Source organism: Macaca nemestrina, chromosome 20 (genome assembly GCF_043159975.1).
Source record: "Macaca nemestrina isolate mMacNem1 chromosome 20, mMacNem.hap1, whole genome shotgun sequence".
In the NCBI taxonomy this organism is placed as follows: domain Eukaryota; kingdom Metazoa; phylum Chordata; class Mammalia; order Primates; family Cercopithecidae; genus Macaca; species Macaca nemestrina.
Window position 1 is genome coordinate 58,498,136 of NC_092144.1, and position 18,507 is coordinate 58,516,642.

An 18,507-nucleotide genomic window follows, 5' to 3' on the forward strand; every position below is an offset into this window, starting at 1 on the left:
AGAAGTGGAGATGAGAGTTGGAGAGATGGTGAGAACGAACCCAATGACATTAGTATCCCTGGGTCTGCTTATGCCTAAAACCAGCTTCCAATCTGTCCTCATTTCTGTATTCATCGGTACTTATTGGGGTGTGCTGTGTGTCTCCAAGCAAACTGGGGGTTCCATGAGGACAGAGAGTCTTGTGTTTTCTCCGTGTCTGAGACAAAGAAGGTATTCAACATAACATGCGGACTAAACAGACAAATGAATTGCTTAACACTTCAATTTGTACTCTGTTATGGGTTTAATCATGTCCCGTAAAAACTCATATGTTGGCCAGGCACAGTGGCTCATGCCTGTAATCCCAGCACTTTGGAAGGCCGAGGTGAGTGGATCACCTGAGGTAAGGAGTTCGAGACCAGTCTGGCCAACATGGTGAAACCTCGTCTCTACTAAAAATACAAAACTTAACTGGGCGTAATGGCACGTGCCTGTAATCCCAGCTACTCGGGTGGCTGAAGCACGACAATCACTTGAGCCTGGCCTGGGAGGTGGAGACTGCAAAGAGCCAAGATTGCACCACTGCACTCCAGCTTGGGTGACTGGGCAAGACTCCACCTCGAAAAAGAAAAGAAAAAGAAATACCCAAAATGTTGACACTGGGGGAAAATGCAGCAAAGTGTACAAGGGATATCTCTGCATTTTTTCAACTGCACATGAATCCCAAAAAATTTTCTTCCTTTTTTTTCTTTTTTTTTTTTTTAGAGACAGGGTCTCACTCTGTCACCCAGGCTGAGTACAGTGGTACCATCACAGCTCACTGCAGCCTCCACCTCCCAGGCCAGACTCAAGCAATCCTCCTGTCTCAATAATTGCTTTATTAAAGAATAGATGACATACAGTAAAACTGCACATATTTAGTGTACAATTTGGGCTGGGCACGGTGGCTCACACCTGTAATCCCAGCACTTTGGGAGGCCGAGGTGGGCAGATCACCTGAGGTCAGGAGTTCAATACCAGCCTGGCCAACATGGCAAAACCCTGTCTCTACTAAAAATATGAAATCAGCCAGGCACGGTGGTGGGCACCTGTAGTCCCAACTACCCGGGAGGCTGAGGCAGAAGAATTGCTTGAACCTGGGAGGTGGAGATTGCAGTGAGCTGAGATTGCGCCACTGCACTCCAGCCTGGGTGACAGAACGAGACTCTATCTCTAAATAAATAAATAAATAAACAAACAAACTGTATAATTTGATATGTTTTGACATAAAATAGTGAAAATATCCATCACCCCTAAAAGTTTCCTCGTGCCCTTTTGTAGTTCCTCACCTCATTCTCTTCCTGCAGTCGAGTCTCCCCTCAGCAATCACTCATCTGTTTTCCGTCACTATAGATTGGTTTGCATTTTCCAGAATTTTTTTTTTTTTTTTTTTTTTTTTTTTTTTTGAGACGGAGTCTCACTTTGTCGCCCAGGCTGCAGTGTAGTGGCGCGATCTCAGCTCACTGCAAGCTCCGCCCCCCGGGTTCACGCCATTCTCCTGCCTCAGCCTCCCAGCTGGGCAGTAGCTGAGACTACAGGCACCTGCCACCACGCCTGGCTAATATATATATATTTGTATTTTTAGTAGAGACGGGGTTTCTCTGTGTTAGCCAGGATGGTCTTGATCTCCTGACCTCGTGATCCGCCCACCTCGGCCTCCCAAAGTGCTGGGATTACAGGCGTGAGCCATCTCACCTGGCCTAGAATTTTTTTTTATTTTTTATTTTTTGAGACAGAGTCTTGCTCTGCCGCCCAGGCTGGAGTGCGGTGGCCGGATCTCAGCTCACTGCAAGCTCCGCCTCCCGGGTTCCCGCCATTCTCCTGCCTCAGCCTCCCGAGTAGCTGGGACTACAGGCGCCGCCACCTCGCCCGGCTAGTTTTTTGTATTTTTTAGTAGAGACGGGGTTTCACCGTGTTAGCCAGGATGGTGTCGATCTCCTGACCTCGTGATCCACCCGTCTCAGCCTCCCAAAGTGCTGGGATTATAGGCGTGAGCCACCACGCCCGGCCTAGAATTTTATATTAATGGAATTGTATAGTATGGACTCTTTTGGGGATCAAAGGGGTATCTGGTTTCTTTCACTCAGAATAGTTATTTTGAGATCCACCCATGTTGTGTGTATCAATAGCCGGGTTCCTTTTATTCATGAGTCACATTCCATTGCATGTATAGACCACAATTTGCTCGTCCACTCGCCCACCGACGGACATTTGGGTTGTTTCAGTTTTCGATTTTACAAATCAAGTTGGGTTATTACGAATATTCACGTAAAATTCGTTATATGGACGTGGGCTTTCTTTCCTCTTGGGTAAACAACTGAATGTGGAATGTCTGAATCATATCGTCAAGTATACGTTTTGGTTTTTGGCAACTGCCAAACTGGGCCAGGCGTGGTGGCCCACGTCTGTAATCTCAGCACTTTGGAAGGCCAAGGAGGGTGGATCACTTGAGGGCAGGAGTTCAAGACCAGCCTGGCCAACATGGTGAAACCCCCCGCTCTCTACTAAAAATATAAAGCAGGGCGCGGTGGCTCACGCCTGTAATCCCAGCACTTTGGGAGGCCGAGGTGGGCAGATCACGAGGTCAGGAGATCGAGACCTTCCTAGCTAACACGGTGAAACCCCGTCTCTACTAAAAATACAAAAAAAATTAGCCAGGCGTCGTGGCGGGCACCTGTAGTCCCAGCTACTCAGGAGGCTGAGGCAGGAGAATGGCGTAAACCCGGGAGGCGGAGCTTGCAGTGAGCCAAGATCTCACCACTGCACTCCAGCCTGGGCGACAGAGTGAGACTCAGTCTCAAAACAAAACAAAAAAAATAAATGAAATGAAAAAATAAAAATAAAAATATAAAAATTAGCTGGGAGTGGTGGCACACACCTGTAATCTCAGCTACTTGGGAGGCTGAGACAGGAGAATGTTTGAACCCAGGAGACAGAGGTTGTAGTGAGTTGACATTGTGCCATTGCACTCCAGCTTGAGTGACAGAGTGAGACTTCGTCTAAAAAAAAAAAAAAAAAAAAAAAAAAACCTGCCAAACTGTGTACCAAGAGTAGTGTGCCATTTTACATTCCCACCAGTGGAGTATGAGAGTTCTACTTTCTTTTTTTTTTTTTTTTTTTGAGACAGAGTCTCGCTCTGTCGCCCAGGCTGGAGTGCAGTGGCCGGATCTCAGCTCACTGCAAGCTCCGCCTCCCGGGTTCATGCCATTCTCCGGCCTCAGCCTCCCGTGTAGCTGGGACTACAGGCGCCCACCACCTCGCCCGGCTAGTTTTTTGTATTTTTTAGTAGAGACAGGGTTTCACCGTGTTAGCCAAGATGGTCTCGATCTCCTGACCTCGTGATCCACCCGTCTCGGCCTCCCAAAGTGCTGGGATTACAGGCTTGAGCCACCGCGCCCGGCCCCGAGAGTTCTAATTTCTCCTTATCCTTACCAACACTTGGTATGGTCTGTCTTTTTAATGGAGTTTGGGCAAGTTCTTAATATATTCTGGACACAAGTTCTCTATCCGATGCATGCTTTGCAGATATTTTCTCCCAGTCTGGAACTTGTCTTTCTATTCCTTGCCTTTGCCAATTTCTGCAGGTGGGATTCCTTGACTTGTGGATGCCTTACCTGTGGCCACACCGCTGTTTTTTGTTTTTGAAAGGGGGTCTGGGCCAGGCACAATGGCTCACGCTTATCATCCCAACACTTTGGGAGGTCAAGGTGAGTGGATCACCTGAAGCCACGAATTTGAAACCAGCCTGGCCAACATGGCGAAACCCCGTCTCTACCAAAAATACAAAAATTAGCTGGGCTTGGTAACATGTGCCTGTAGTCCCAGTTACTCAGGAGGCTGAGGCAGGAGGATGGCTTGACCTGGGAGGCGGAGGTTGCAGTGAGCCAAGATCCTGCCACTGCACTCCAGCCTGGGTGATAGAGCAATACTTTGTCTCAAAAATAAATAAATAAATAAAAGTAAAAGAAAAAGAAAGTGGGTCTCTCTCTGTTACCCAGGCTGGAGTGCAGTGGGGCACTCATAACTCATTGAAGCCTCAAACTCCTGGGCTCAAGTAGTCCTGCCCCCTCAGCCTCAAGACACGCACCACTGTGCCCAACTGACAAACTGTTTTTTTAAATGAAGGGTAGACCAGAATTTAGCAGAATGAATTCCACATTTAAAAATATATATATATATATTATTTGCTGAAACTTCTGTTTCAGATATATTAATATATGTGTGTGTGTTTACATCTGTATGCATCTTGGTGTGTATGAGCTACACCTCATGAGTCACAGTCATAAAAACTTGACAGATCACTGGCCTAGAAAAATCACATTGTTCGCAAGGTCAAATAGCAAGGTCCTGAAACAGATGGGATTTGCAACCTGTCTAGACTGCGGCATTACCACCATCCTCGTTTGCAGATGAAGAAACTAGGCCCCAGAGAGGTGAAAACCTGCCCGCCCGGGGTCACAGAGCTCCGATGGCAGGGCCAGGGCTCTAATGCAGGTTTTGGGGACTCTACCACACGACTCTTTCCTGCTTAACCTCACCAGTCCTGTTTGCGAATGCCTGGGACTGTGCTAAAGCAGCAAACATCTATATTTCCACTGAACACAACTCTACCAGATGGATGCTTTCAATAGCCCTTATTTTTTTATTTTTTTATTTTTTTTTAGACAGTCTTGCTCTGTTGCCCAGGCTGGAGTGCAGTGGCACAAACTTGGTTCACTGAAACCTCTGCCCCCCGGGTTTAAACGATTCTCCTGCCTCAGCCTCCCTAGTAGCTGGGATTACAGGCATGTGCCACCATGCCTGGCTAATTTTTGTTTTTTTTGTAGAGACGGGGTTTCACCACATTTGCCAGGCTGGTCTCGAACTCCTGGCCTCAAGTGATCTGCCTGCCTCAGCCTCCCAAAGTGCTGGGATTACAGGCGTGAGCCACTGCACCTGGCCCAATAACCCCAATTTCACATGAGGACGCTAAGGCTCAGGGAGGTTACAACACTTGCCCGTGAGCAGGATCTGCAGAACCCCATCTCGAACCCACCTGCTTGTCCAGGGCCCTGGTCTGCTCCTGCAGCTCCTCGATCTCCACCTGCACCTGGGCCCGGCCCTTCAGCAGGCGGTCCATGTTCTCCAGCCGCTCACTGTCCCGAAGCCGCTTGACCTGGTTCTGGGCTGCGCTGATCTGCACCTGGAGATTGCCCCGTACCTCCTCCAAGCGCCGGATCTCCTCGCTACCCAGGCAGGGAGGTAGCCGGCCAGTAAGGGGGTAGAACTCAGCATTGCTAAAGGCAGGACGCACTGCTCCTGCGCTCCCCCTCAGACCCAGGAGTCTAGCTTCCAGCCCCTCTGACCCCCTCTTCCCCAGCTCAGGGCCCAGGCACCCAGCTCACAGTTGCTTGTTGATGCGCTGGTGGACTTCCTTGCTGTAGGCCCGCCTCTCCCCTTCCATCACCTTGCATTGGCGCTGCAGCCTACTCAGCTCCCAATCCACTGAGAACAGGGCCGGCCAAGGGACTCAATAGGGATCCTGGCCACCAGCTCCTTCCAACCCAGGACCTAGGAATTCTGCTCCCTTTGAGGTCTCACAAACTGCAACTGAACTGCAGATCCAGCCCCCAACATCCCTCTAGGAATGCACCTCAGTTCCGGGATCCCTCGAGCTTCCTCATCCCTCCATACCCAAAACTGAACTCAGGGTTTTTTCCCCTAAAACCCACTCCCATCCCACCAGGGGCACTTCTGGAAGGCCTCTGGGTCTTCTGGGACCTGGGCACACCACCCGGAACTGGGAAGGCTCTTGCTCCCTCCCTCCTTTTCTCCCCACCATCAGCAGCCCTCAGCCCCATCCTCTTCCCTCCTCCCTCTCTCAACCCATCCCTGGGCTCGGCCTCATCCTCTCCTACCTGGACCATCACCTCAACCTTTCTCTCAATTTCCAGCCTTCCCACACAGTCCCAGAGGGTCTCTCTACACCCACAGCCGGCCCTACCCCACCCATAGCAGACCCTACCCCTCACAGGCCTCCCATGATGCCCCAGCACCTGCAGGATAAAGTCTCAGCACCTCAGCCTGGGATCCAAGACCCCAAATGACCTGACCTTACCCACCTCTCCAGTCTTGCCCACACGCTCCCCACCTCCAAAGGCCCAGTAATTTTCAATCGGGGGTGATTCTGCCTTCCAAAAACATTTGCAGTGTCTGGAGACTTATTTTTTCTAGACAGGGTCTCATTCTGTCCCCCAGGCTGGAGCGCAGTGACAGTCTCAGCTCACTGCAGCCTCCACCTCGCAGGCTCAAGTGATCCTCCCACCTCAGCCTCCCGGGTAGCTGGGATTGATTACAGGTGCACACCATCAGACCTGGCTAATTTTATTTATTTATTTTTTTGTAGAGATGAGGGCTCACTGTATTGCTCAGGCTGGTCTTGAACTCCTGGGCTCAAGTGATCCTCCTTCTTCAGCTTCCCAAAGTGCTGGGATTACAGGCATGAGCCAGCACGCCCAGCCTGGAGACATTTGTCATTGCCATGACTTGTGGGGAAGGGAGGGGGCTACTGGTATCCAGTGAGTAGAGGCCATGCACACTGCTTGGCATCCTACAACACACAGGACTGCCGCCACAACAAAGAATTATCCCACCCAAGAGTCAACAGCACTGAGGCTGAGAAAGTCTCCTCTAGCCACATTCTATCACCTCTGCAGAAACACCCTTCCTTCCTTCTCCCCTTGGCAATTCCTACGGGGAGTTCTGGGCCCCACTCAAACTTCTGCTGCCTGAAGTCTCCAGCCTGCCCCACCGCCCAGGCTTGGCCCACCCACGGGGGTGCCCGCCCCACCTCCCTCAGGGCGCATGTCTCTTCCCACCAGAGGGCGCTCCTGGACAGACACGCTCTCTCCCTCCCTACAGGACGTGGAACTGGGGAAAGCTGGGGGCTGGAAAAGAATGGGTGAGTGATATAAACAATGAATGAATTACCCATTCCCTCCAGAAAGGCCTCGCTTCCCTCCTCGGAGCGGGCGCTCCCTGACAAGCGTCCCAAAGGCATCCTGGCCAAAGAAGGTGGGGCTCCTGTATGGATGGACATATAAGACCCTTCAGACAGCAGGCGAGCCAGAGTCCAGAGGAGGGTGGGCAATGAACTGAGAGTGACTGGGAATTGAAAGGGGGTGACCCTAGAACCACGCTGGCCTCATTCCTCCAAGAGGGGTTGGAGGGGGACCTCTCTCAGGCCTCTCCCCACCTCTCCCGCCCTCCCACTTCTCACACTCTGGGTCTTGCGTCTCGGCTCTGATTCTGGCGCGGGTTTGGCAGGGGACAGGTCTCCTGGGCTCTCAGGATATCCGAGGCCAGGCTGTTTGGTCGCAGGGGAGAGGGAAACCCCGGCCTGCTGTAGGGGGGTTGGGCAGGGTCGGGGGAGTCCTGGGCCCTACCTGCCGACGGGCCTGACCTGTTCTTGGTGCTCCAAGCTCAGTGTTGTGGTCTGGTTACTGGGGAGATAAGGGACCAATGAGGACTGAGGACAGTGGCCAGGGAGGGACGGAGGCCGCGGGAGAAACTATGGAAGGGCGGAGAAGGATGCGAGGCGTAGACCTGCAGGGTTCCCACGGACTTAGAACTGATGGGCGAGGCCAGGCGCGGTGGCTCACGCCTGTAATCCCAGCACTTTGGGAGGCCGAGGCGGATGCATCACTTGAGGTCAGGAGTTCGAGACCAGCCTGGCCAAGATGGTGAAACCCGTCTCTACTAAAAGTACAAAAATTAGCTGGACGTGGCGACTCGTGCCTGTAGTCCCAGCTAGCTACTCTGGAGACTGAGGCAGGAGAATCGCTTGAACCTGGGAGGCAGAGATTGCAGTGAGCCGAGATCGCGCCACTGCACTCCAGCCTGGGCGACAGCGAGACTCCTTCTCAATAAACAAACAAACAAAATTGATGGGCGGGGAGGTCTTGCGAGGGGCGGAGCCGGGAGGGCCTGTGGACGGGGGCTGCGGAGCCCTGCGCGGGGGAGGGGCGTGTGAGGCCTGAGAGGGGCGTGCCGTAGGGAGCTGTGATGGGCGGGGCTGAGACCTGTGAAGAGAGTGGGAGGAACTTCAGGGGCGGGGCTTCGGAGCCTGCGAGGGGAAGGGCACCGCCACCTGTACAGGACGGGCTTCGGAGACGGCGAGGGAAGGGGCACGAACACTGTACAGGGCCGGGCTTCGGAGCTGGCGAGGGGAGGGGCACGGGCCCTTGTAAAGGGCGGGGCTTCTGAGCTGACTAGGCGAGGGGAGGGGCACGGGCACTTGTAAAGGGCGGGGCTTCTGAGCTGACTAGGCTAGTGGCACGGGCACCCGTAAAGGGCGGGACCTCGGGGCTGGCGAGGGAAGGGGCTTCCCCGTAAGAGGCGGGCTGCGCGGGTCGCGTTTGGAAGGCCTAACGAGGGGCCTGGTGGGAGGGAGGTGAAGGGCGGGCTAATCGGGAGGCGCTCAGGTCTGGAAGGTCTGCGGGAGGTCGGAACGGTCCTGGGGAGCTCGAGGCTGAGGTCTCGGTAGTACCGCGGGCCTGGAAGCGGCGGGAGCTGAAAGAGCCTGCGGGGACCTGTAGGGAAGCCCTCCAGGCCAGGCCGAGGTCCTACAAGACGGGGCCGAAGAGGTGCATGTCTTAAGATGACTATGACCACATTAAATTAAGGATTCATAGGAAAGAAGGCGGTGCCGAAGCCGCCAGTTGCTGGGAGAAGGAGCGCTCACCACAGCCTCAGCGATTCACTACGCAACCGCGACCAACGGCTTCCCGGGAAGCCGCCAAAAACCCTTGGCCGCCTACCACGTCCGCGCGCTGGAAGGCGGAAGCGGGCGGGGCCTCGGGCACTCCGTACCGCCCCCGCTTTCCGGCCACGCCCCCGCTGGTTACACCCACTCGCTCTGTAAGGCACGCCCCCTCCGCGGAGGCTGCTGCCCACGTGGGCCTCCCCGGGCGGGCGGGCAGTGGGCGCCTCTCCCTGCAGGCTGGGTGTGCCCGACGCCTGCGGTTTCCTGTGGGAGGAAGCGGCCTGCGTACGCTCAGCTCAGCTTAATGTCTCGGAGGCCCAGGATGGGGAGATCCCGCCGCCACCTTCAGATCCCCTGATTCTTCCCCTTCTACATAGCCGTAGTGTGGGGACCCCCCTAATAGCCCCATGGTACCCAAGCCTGGCGCCGATTCCACTCAGAGAACTTGATTCTGAGTCCTAGACTCGTGTTTTTCACCTCCCCGGCTCAAGTTTCCATCTTCCTAGCCCCTAGCTCCCCCTAGTCCTCTCAAGAAGATGGAGCCCTCTTTTCCTGCACCCCAAAAGGAACACGTCTCCCCAGCCCCTAATTTTTCCTTCAGTGACTCAGACTTTGCAACTTCCGTAGGGATCTGAGTGCAGACCCCAGTTTCTGTCCCTCTCGGGCACTTAAGTTTGAAACTATTTATTCTCCCCCAGGGACCCTCATTTTCGATTCCCAACTTTAGCCTTGGGACCCAGTGGACCCAAGAATTTGCCCCTTCCCCAACTCCTAGAGACCCTGAATCAGGGTCCCCCAGTACTGACTCCACTCAGAGCCCCAATGCCTGATATGACTAGCACTACCCTAAGAACTGCCCTATAATGTATTTACTATTATCTATTTTTCAGATGAAACTGAGGCATAGAGAAGTTATTAGTGCCGGGCGCGGTGGCTCACGCCTGTAATCCCAGCACTTTGGGAGGCCGAGGCGGGCGGATCACAAGGTCAGGAGATCGAGACCACGGTGAAACCCCGTCTCTACTAAAAATACAAAAAATTAGCCGGGCGCGGTTGTGGGCGCCTGTAGTCCCAGCTACTCGGGAGGCTGAGGCAGGAGAATGGCGTGAACCCGGGAGGCGGAGCTTGCAGTGAGCCGAGATCGCGCCACTGCACTCCAGCCTGGGCGACAGAGCGAGACTCCGTCTCAAAAAAAAAAAAAAGAGAAGTTATTAGTAACTTGCCAAAAATTACACAGCCAATTAGTAAAACAGCTTGGATTTTGAGTCCAACCAGTGTGGCTCTACAGTCTGTACTATACTGGTATCCCAGCTTCCAGGTCTCGGGGTACCCAGCCAGGCACTGAACTGTCCATCCCTCAAATCACCAACAGCTATCCCAAACCCAGCTCTGGCCCATCAGATACCCAGACATCCCATCATCCAGTTCCTTTCCCTGGATCCAGGATTTGAATTCCCCTGCTCTCAATTTATCAGAGTCTTGGACACCTGGTCCCCTCCCCAGAGACTCGTGTACATAGTAATCATCACCCCCCATCCTAATTTAATATCCCCAAAATGAATAATAATAATTAACATTAAACCTTTGGGGCTGGGCACAGTGGCTCACACCTGTAATCCCATCACGTTGGGAGGCCAAGGCGGGCAGATCACGAGGTCAGGAGTTTGAGGCCAGCCTGGCCAATATGGAGAAACCCCGTCTCTACTAAAAATACAAAAATTGGCCGGGCATGGTAGCGGGCACCTGCAATCCCAGCTACTCAGGAGGCTGAGGCAGGAGAATTGCTTGAACCCAGGAGGTGGAGGTTGCAGTGAGCTGAGATCATGCCACTGCACTCCAGCCTGGATGACAGAGCGAGACTTCATTTCAAAAAAAAAAAAAAATCTTTGGTACTACACTCCGTTAAAACCTAATGGCTTCCCACTGCATTTAGAATGAAATCCAAGCCCCTCCCCTAGTCTTCAAGGGCACCCTTTGATTTCCCTTCTTACCGCTCCCTCTGTCTCCCTATGTGCCAGCCACACTGGTCCTTCTGTCTGCTCCCTGAACAACCTGAGCTTGTTCTCAAAAGCTTTAAGAGCTTTTGCACTTCCTCTTCCCCCCACTTCCCCCCACCGCTCCCCGACCCCAGCATTCAAATGACTCCTGTCTTCAGCTCAAATTTTACCTCCTCCAAGACGCCTTCCCTGATTCTCCTGTTTCAAGTAGTCTCCCCTGCACTCCGTCATTATCTCCATCACTGTTTGATTTATTATTTATTTCTTTTTCTTTCTTTTTTTGAGATGGAGTCTTGCTCTGTCACCCAGGCTGGAGTGCAGTAGCATGATTTCAGCTCACTGCAACCTCCACCTCCCAGGTTCAAGCAATTCTCCTGTCTCAGCCTCCCGAGTAGCTTGGATTACAGGCGCCCACTACCACGCCCAGCTAGTTTTTGTATTTTTAGTAAAGACAGGGTTTCACCATGTTGGCCAGGCTGGTCTTGAACTCCCGACCTCAGGTGATCCTCCAGCCTCGGCCTCCCAAAGTGCTGAGATTACAGGCATGAGCCACCGCGTCCACCCTATTGTATTTGTTTTGCAAGGCGGTTATCCCTAGCTGAGATTTATCTTCATCATTGATGTTTTCTCTTGTCTGTCTTCCTCTACTAGAAGACAAGCTCCATAATACCAGCAGGGGTCGTGTCTGTTTTCATTATTAACTCCTAGATCGGAGTACATGTTCAATAAATGTTTGATGAAGGAACAGCTTAGGTGTGTGAGTGTACCAGTATTACCTTATTCATTCAGCATAAGTATCAGAATTATTATTATCAGTATTAGTATTTTGTCAGTATTATTATACTCTTGACATAGACTAAGATACTGGAGCCCAGGTGGGTGAAATAATTGGCTCAAAGTCACTGAGCCAGGAAATGATGGCGCTGGGATTCTTAACTTCTGTCTCCTCCTCCCCGCCTTCCAGAGTTTCACGCATTTCTTTTTTTTTTTTGAGACGGAGTCTCGCTCTGTCGCCCAGGCTGGAGTGCAGTGGCCGGATCTCAGCTCACTGCAAGCTCCGCCTCCCAGGTTCACGCCATTCTCCTGCCTCAGCCTCCCGAGTAGCTGGGACTACAGGCGTCCGCCACATCGCCCGGCTAGTTTTTTGTTATTTTTTAGTAGAGACGGGGTTTCACCATGTTAGCCAGGATGGTCTCGATCTCCTGACCTCGTGATCCACCCGCCTCGGCCTCCCAAAGTGCTGGGATTACAGGCTTGAGCCACCGCGCCCGGCCTTTTTTTTTTTTTTTTTTTTTTTTTTTTTGCCACAGAGTCTCACTTTGTCACCCAGGCTGGAGGGCAGTGGTGCAAACTCAGCTCACTGCAGCCTCCACCTCTCGCGTTCAAGCGATTCTTGTGGCTCAGCCTCCCGAGTAGCTGGGATTACAGTCGCCCGCCACCACGCCCGGCTCATTTTTGTATTTTTGATAGAGACGGGTTTCCACCATGTTGGCCAGGCTGGTCTCGAGCTCCTGACCTCAGATGATCTGCCCGTCTCGGCCTCCCAAAAGTGCTGGGATTACAGGCGTGAGCCACATTGCCCTGCGGAGTTTCACAAACTTCATCTCCCATCCTCTAACCCCCACCACGGGGCCAACTTCATCAGCCCAATCTCAATGCATGCCACAGAAATCTGGCCTCCTTTCCCAGACTCCTATCCAGCCCCAGGCTCCATCAGGGAAAGCAGACATCCGGTCCCAAGACAAGACCTCAAAACCCAAGGGTCCTGAGAATCGGGCCCTCCCACCCGTGACGCTTGCCCCTCCCCAGGGCCCCATTCCAAGAGTTTCTTCTCTCAACTCTGGGAGGGAGCCCCAGATGATGTCTGTCTGAGGGGATTGGGTGGGGGCCCAAAGAAAGAGGAACCGGAGTGCCTGGGCCCTCCCACTGGCGGCGGACCTCAGCTGGGCGCGGTGAGAGTGGGTTTATAAAAGGGTCAGTATATATTGCGAGGAGGAGAGAAAGAGAAACGGGAGCAAGAGAGAAGGCGGCCCAGACAGTGAGGGCAGGAGGAAGAGAGGAGAGGCAGAAGGAGAGAGAGCGAGAGAGAAAGGGTTCCGGATTGGAGGGGAGAGCAAGGGAGGAAGGCGGTGAGAGAGGCGGGGGCCTCGGGAGGGTGAAAGGAGGGAGGAGAAGGGCGGGGCACGGAGGCCCGAGCGAGGGACGAGACCGACTCCAGCTCTGACTTTTTCGCGGCTCTCGGTAAGTTTCCAGTCCGTTATTCAGGGCTGGGACTTCTTAATTTACTTGGGAATGTAGCAGTTTGGGAAGGACACCCCCAGGCTGGGAGAGACGCCCCTTACTCTTGGAAATCCTTGTCATTTAATAAGTGATCTCTTAGCACTTGAGGTGGGGATATGGGAAGGGGTGGGGCCCAGCAAAGTTTTGGGGTCCCAGCAGAGCCCTCCACCGAAAACTTCCTGCAGTTTTTTCCTCAGCGGTGTCCACTGTCCTCTGAGGGCCCTGAGATCAGGGCATTGCATGAGAACACCCCAAATCTGGGAGACCTCTAGGTCCCCTGTTCCTGGGCACCAAAGGGTCCTGGGAGGCTAACTCCTTCTCAGGCCTCTCTTCCCCGCAAGGCGAATCCCATCCATTTCCTCCAGAAGATGTCCAGCAATCACCAGTCTGGCAGCAGGGTGGGGTGAGGACCTCGTGGACATAGCCAGAGGCTGGGGTTTCCCTGGTGCTTAGAGATGGGGGGGAGCAGGAATGAGTCACCAGATGACTCACCAGGTCCCCCTCCTCCCCTCACCCCAGGAGAGGAGTGGTGTGAGTCAAGGATGCCTGTCGCTGGGGACAGCTCCTCCATCCTGATACATCAGGGTTTGGGGCGGGGGTCTCAACTTGAATTTTCACCATCTGGCCTGTATGTAACCCAGAGACAGGGTTCTGGGGAGAAAGGAGCCACATTGTGAGTCCTCCTCATTCAAGGACCCCAAGAATCCACCTCTGGCCCTCTCCACCCCTCCAGCCAATGGGGAACTCAGGAATCCAGGCCCCAGCGGCCTCCTCCCTGAGAGACCCAGGAGTCTGCACCCAAGCCCTTCCTCCATCAGGAGACATCTCACCTGCCTTTGTGCCTTTTTTTTTTGTTTTTTTTTGAGACAGAGTCTTGTTCTGTCACCCAGGCTGGAGTGCAATGGCACGATCTCGGCTCATTGCAACCTTCGCCTCCCGGATTCCAGTGACTCTCCTGTCTCAGCCTCCTGAGTAGCTGGGATTACAGGCGTGCACCACCACACCCAGCTAATTTTGTATTTTTAGTAGAGATGGGGTTTCACCACGTTGGCCAGGCTGGTCTCGATCTCCTGACCTCAAGTGATCCGCCTGCCTCAGCCTGCCAAAGTGCTGGGATTATAGGCGTGAGCCACTGTGCCTGGGCTGTGCCAACCTCTTGAGACTCCGTCCCCTGCTCCCCCTCCCCAGGCTTCCACCGCAGCCATGTCACTCCTCTTGCTGGTGGTCTCAGCCCTTCACATCCTCATTCTCATCCTGCTTTTTGTGGCCACTTTGGACAAGGTAAGCCTATTTGGAGCTCAGGGCCCTTCTGCTCCCCTTTGGAATCTTGCCATGCCCCTCCTCTAAAGGCACTCTGGCCCCGCCCCCTTTACCTAGTATTTATTTTATATTTTATTTTATTTATTTATTTATTTTTAATTTTTTTTGAGACGGAGTCTGGCTCTGTCGCCCAGGCTGGAGTGCAGTGGCCGGATCTCAGCTCACTGCAAGCTCTGCCTCCCGGGTTTACGCCATTCTCTTGCCTCAGCCTCCTGAGTAGCTGGGACTACAGACGCCCGCCACCTCGCCCGGCTAGTTTTTTGTATTTTTTTTAGTAGAGACGGGGTTTCACCGTGTTAGCCAGGATGGTCTCGATCTCCTGACCTTGTGATCCGCCCATCTCGGCCTCCCAAAGTGCTGCGATTACAGGCTTGAGCCACCGTGCCCGGCCTTTATTTTATTTATTTTGAGACAGGGTCTCACTCTGTCCCCCAGGCTGGAATGCAGTGGTGCGATCTCAGCTCACTGCAACCTTAGCCTCCCAGTTCAAGCGATTCTCCAGCCCCACGAGCACTGAGATTAGAGTCACCTGCCACCACGCCCGGCTAATTTTTTTTAATTTTGGTAGAGACGGGGTTTCACCATGTTGCCCAGGCTGGTCTCGAACCCCTGGCCTCAAGTGATCCGCCTGCCTCAGCCTCCCACAGTGCTGGGATTACAGGCGTGAACCACCAGGTTAACCCTTTTAGCTCTACCTCCGATGCCTCCTCCCTATCCTGACCCTACCCCCTCTCATACTAAATCCTAGCTCTCCCCAGTTCTGCCCCATCCCAGATACCCCACCCTTTTCCCAGCCCTTCCCACAGTCTCCCTGACCCTGTCCCCTCCCCTTTCCTAACCCTGCCCCTTGTTTCATTCTCTGTCCATCTCAGTCCTGGTGGACTCTCCCCGGGAAAGAGTCCCTGAATCTCTGGTACGACTGCACGTGGAACAATGACACCAAAACGTGGGCCTGCAGTAACGTCAGCGAGAATGGTGAGGGGTGAGGGCGGCGGGACTGGTCTTCGAAGGGGAAGGGAAACCCTTAGTGTCCTCAGGGAACCAAGATTGGGAACCCTCCCCCAACAAAGTTGGAGTGGGCGGGGTCCAGGCCTGAGTTGCTGAGAGCCTAGGGCTAATGCATGTCCGCCTGTCTGGATGTACCTACGTCTTGGTTTTTTTTCTTTCTTTTTTTTTTTTTTTGAGACGGAGTTTTCCTCTTGTTGCCCAGGCTGGAGTGCAGTGGCGCAATCTCGGCTCACTGCAACCTCTGCCTCCCAGTTCCGAGCAATTATCCTGCCTCAGCCTCCCGAGTAGCTGGGACTGCAAGTGTGTGCCACCACGCCTGACTAATTTTGTATTTTTAGTAGAGACAGGGTTTCACCATGTTGGCCAGGCTGGTCTTAAACTTCTGACTTCAGGTGATCCACCTGCCTCGGCCTTCCAAAGTGCTAAGATTACAGACGTGAGCCACCGCGTCCAGCCAGTAGCTCCTGTTCTGAAGAGGCCATATAGATAAAAGCCTCCTTCTCTGACTCAGAAAGGGTGAGACGGCATGCTATAGGTTTAAAGAGAGAGGGGAGGCCAAGGCGGGTGGATCATGAGGCCAGGAGTTTGAGACCAGCCTGGCCAAGATGATGAATTCCCGTCTCTACTAAAAATACAAAAAAATTAGCCGGGCATGGTGTCATATGCCTGTAGTCCCAGCTACTCGGGAGACTGAGGCAGGAGAATCGCTTGAACCGGGAGGTGGAAGTTGCAGTGAGCTGAGATTGCACTACTGCACTCCAGCCTGGGCGACAGAGTAAGACTCTATCTTAAAAAAAAAAAAAAAAAAAAAAGAATAGAGAAAAACCTCCCAAGATTCTGATCCCAAGAGTATTTTTCAAAAGCCTTAAGGAGATGGGGCTGGTGCTCTGAATGGATGCCTGGGACCATTTCATCCAAGTTCCAAGGGAATGGGGCTGAAACCACTTAAGGTGCTAAAGGGGTGGGGCCAGGTGCATTGGAGTTCTAAAGAAATAGAGCTGCATCTATCTAAAGTTCTATGTGAAAGATTTAATGCAAAACTAAGATTAAAGGAAGTGGTGTGCTCTTACCACTTCTATTCAACGTTTTACTGGAGTAGCCAATGCAAGAAGGCAAGAAAAATAAATAAAAGGCATGGGAAATAAATTAGGAAAAAGTGTCTCTATTCCCAGTAAACATGTTGTAGAAAATCCATTAAAATTCTGCAAAGTGGACAGGCACAGTGGCTCGCACCTGTAATCCCAGCACCTTGGGAGGCTGAGGAGGAAGGATCACTTGAGCCCAGGAGTTCAAGACCAGCCTGAACAACATAGGAAAACGCTGTCTCTACAAAAAATTTAAAAATTACCCACGTGTGGTGGCTTGTGCCTGTGACCCCAGCTACTCAGGAAGCAGGGGTAAGAGAATTTCTTGAACCCTGGAGGATGAGGCTGCAGTGAGCTATGATTGCACCACTGAACTCCAGCTTGGGCAACAGAGCAAGACCTGGTCTCAAAAAAAAAAAAAAAAAAAAAAAAATCTGCAAAGCAACTACTAGAACTGAGACAGGAATTTAGCAAGGTAACAGGGCTCAAGGTCAACATAAGCAATAATCTAAGTGAGCTTGTATGGGTCTAAACAGGAGCAGGGATGGGGCAGAGAAGGGTCACATGGTGAGCAATCAGGTGGAGCTGGCACTCTGGACCCACCGTGATTGTCCCCTTCTGTGTCCTCCTTACTGCAGGCTGGCTGAAGGCGGTGCAGGTCCTCATGGTGCTCTCCCTCATTCTCTGCTGTCTGTCCTTCATCCTGTTCATGTTCCAGCTCTACACAATGCGACGAGGAGGTCTCTTCTATGCCACCGGCCTCTGCCAGCTTTGCACCAGTAAGCACTGCCCCTCCCCACCCCTAATCCCCCAAGAATTGAGCAGAAGGGAAGTGGGGTGCGTCAAGATGCTGGGGGCCCTGAGAATGGGCCTCTCGCAGAAGAAAACAATTTTCAACACCCCAAGAGCACGAGAGGTGCCTCCGTGGGCTACCTCTCTGCCCCCAGGGATTGCTGGGACTTGTAGTTTTCAGTGGCTAATGATAGTTGTGGCTTGTGCCTATGAGTCATCAGGGAACTTAGAGCTTCAGGGAGCCGGGGCTGGGGAAGGAGGTATAGGTAAATAGTTTTGGTCCCAGGGATTGGGGGCGACGTTGGGGGATAAGCTAATTAGTACCTCAGTAGAGAGCTCTGAATCATAATAGTAATGGTATTTATGTCAGTCAACTGCTGTTTCTCGCGTGCCTATTGTGCATCAGACACTTCAAGGAGTTTTGCTTACTTTTTAATTTTTTGACTTAAGGTGCAAAGGGCTAACTTAATCATAGTCCTTAGTTTGGGGAACATTATTTTTCTACGTTCTTGCAAAGCCTCTCTCTTGCTTTATTAATTTACTACTGCATGTTTGTCTTATAGAAACACATTCAAAAGTATTCCTTGGATGGATAGATATTATCGGACCTAGAGAGATTAAATCGGTTACCTAAGGCCGCGCTGCAGTTGCACGGCGCTGGGGAGAGAGAACCACAACTCCCAGAGGGCAACGGCGCTGCCCACTCGCCCTCCGGCGTTTCTTTGCCCCCGTGGGATATTGGGAAATGTAGTCTTCTTGAGGGGCACTGCGTGACGCGTGGTTTTCGTCTTCCGCAGGCGTGGCGGTGTTTACTGGGGCCTTGATCTATGCCATTCACGCCGAGGAGATCCTAGCGAAGCACCCGCGAGGCGGCAGCTTCGGATACTGCTTCGCCTTGGCCTGGGTGGCCTTCCCCCTCGCCCTGGTCAGCGGCATCATCTACATCCACCTGCGGAAGCGGGAGTGAGCGCCCCGCCTCGCCCGGCGGCCCCCGCCCGCTCCCGGCCCCCCTCGCCGCGCGTCCTCCAGAAAATAAAACTGTTTTACCGCGGGCTCTGCCTTGATCTCCTTCCTTCCTTCCTTCCGCCTCCAGGGACCCAGGCTGCGCACGCTTGACCTCTCCTGAACCTATTTGGGTTCCCACCACCAGCTGCTCAGCCCTCAGAATGCCCATCTCCCAGCCCCCTATCCCTTCTTCCCGAGGACACAGGAGCCAGGACCCCAGTCACCGTTTCCCTCCCACAGACCCAAGAGCCTGGGCCTT

General features: G+C 53.0%; 2 protein-coding genes across 15 annotated transcripts in view; one reads left to right on the forward strand and one right to left on the reverse strand.

Moving 5' to 3' along the window:
- The window catches only part of ODAD1 (outer dynein arm docking complex subunit 1), a 28,586-nt gene extending 17,773 nt beyond the window's left edge, over positions 1–10,813 (reverse strand). For 3 of the 13 annotated variants that reach the window (XM_071087328.1, XM_071087327.1, XM_071087326.1), the window contains exons 1-3: positions 6,988–7,423; positions 5,403–5,502; positions 5,054–5,243 (exon numbers count right to left, since the gene is read on the reverse strand). In XM_071087328.1, the coding sequence (XP_070943429.1) occupies positions 5,054–5,243; positions 5,403–5,502; positions 6,988–7,096 (399 nt within the window). In that variant the 5' untranslated portion in view covers positions 7,097–7,423. The other 10 variants (XM_071087334.1, XM_071087335.1, XM_071087331.1 and 7 more) reach the window with 10 other exon arrangements.
- A 1,784-nt stretch (positions 10,814–12,597) lies between these two features.
- LOC105478633 (epithelial membrane protein 3 (MAM blood group)) lies at positions 12,598–18,296 on the forward strand. Of its 2 annotated transcripts, none has more exons than XM_071087340.1 (5): positions 12,598–12,710; positions 14,227–14,319; positions 15,231–15,333; positions 17,090–17,230; positions 18,041–18,296. In XM_071087340.1, exons 2-5 carry the CDS (start codon positions 14,242–14,244, stop codon positions 18,208–18,210), a joined length of 492 nt encoding a protein of 163 aa, XP_070943441.1. In that variant the 5' UTR covers positions 12,598–12,710; positions 14,227–14,241; the 3' UTR covers positions 18,211–18,296. The 2 variants fall into 2 exon arrangements, with proteins under 2 accessions (XP_070943441.1, XP_070943440.1); XM_071087339.1 differs by lacking the exon at positions 12,598–12,710 and adding an exon at positions 12,717–12,999.
- The last annotated feature ends 211 nt before the right edge of the window (positions 18,297–18,507 follow it).

Excerpts from the sequence above, each read along its gene's own strand:
- LOC105478633 (XM_071087340.1), top strand. The coding sequence starts at position 14,242 with ATGTCACTCCTCTTGCTGGTGGTCTCAGCCCTTCACATCCTCATTCTC. Across the intron at positions 15,334-17,089 it reads CAGTAACGTCAGCGAGAATG|GCTGGCTGAAGGCGGTGCAG; the intron begins GTGAGGGGTGAG and ends TCCTTACTGCAG. Across the intron at positions 17,231-18,040 it reads CCTCTGCCAGCTTTGCACCA|GCGTGGCGGTGTTTACTGGG; the intron begins GTAAGCACTGCC and ends CGTCTTCCGCAG.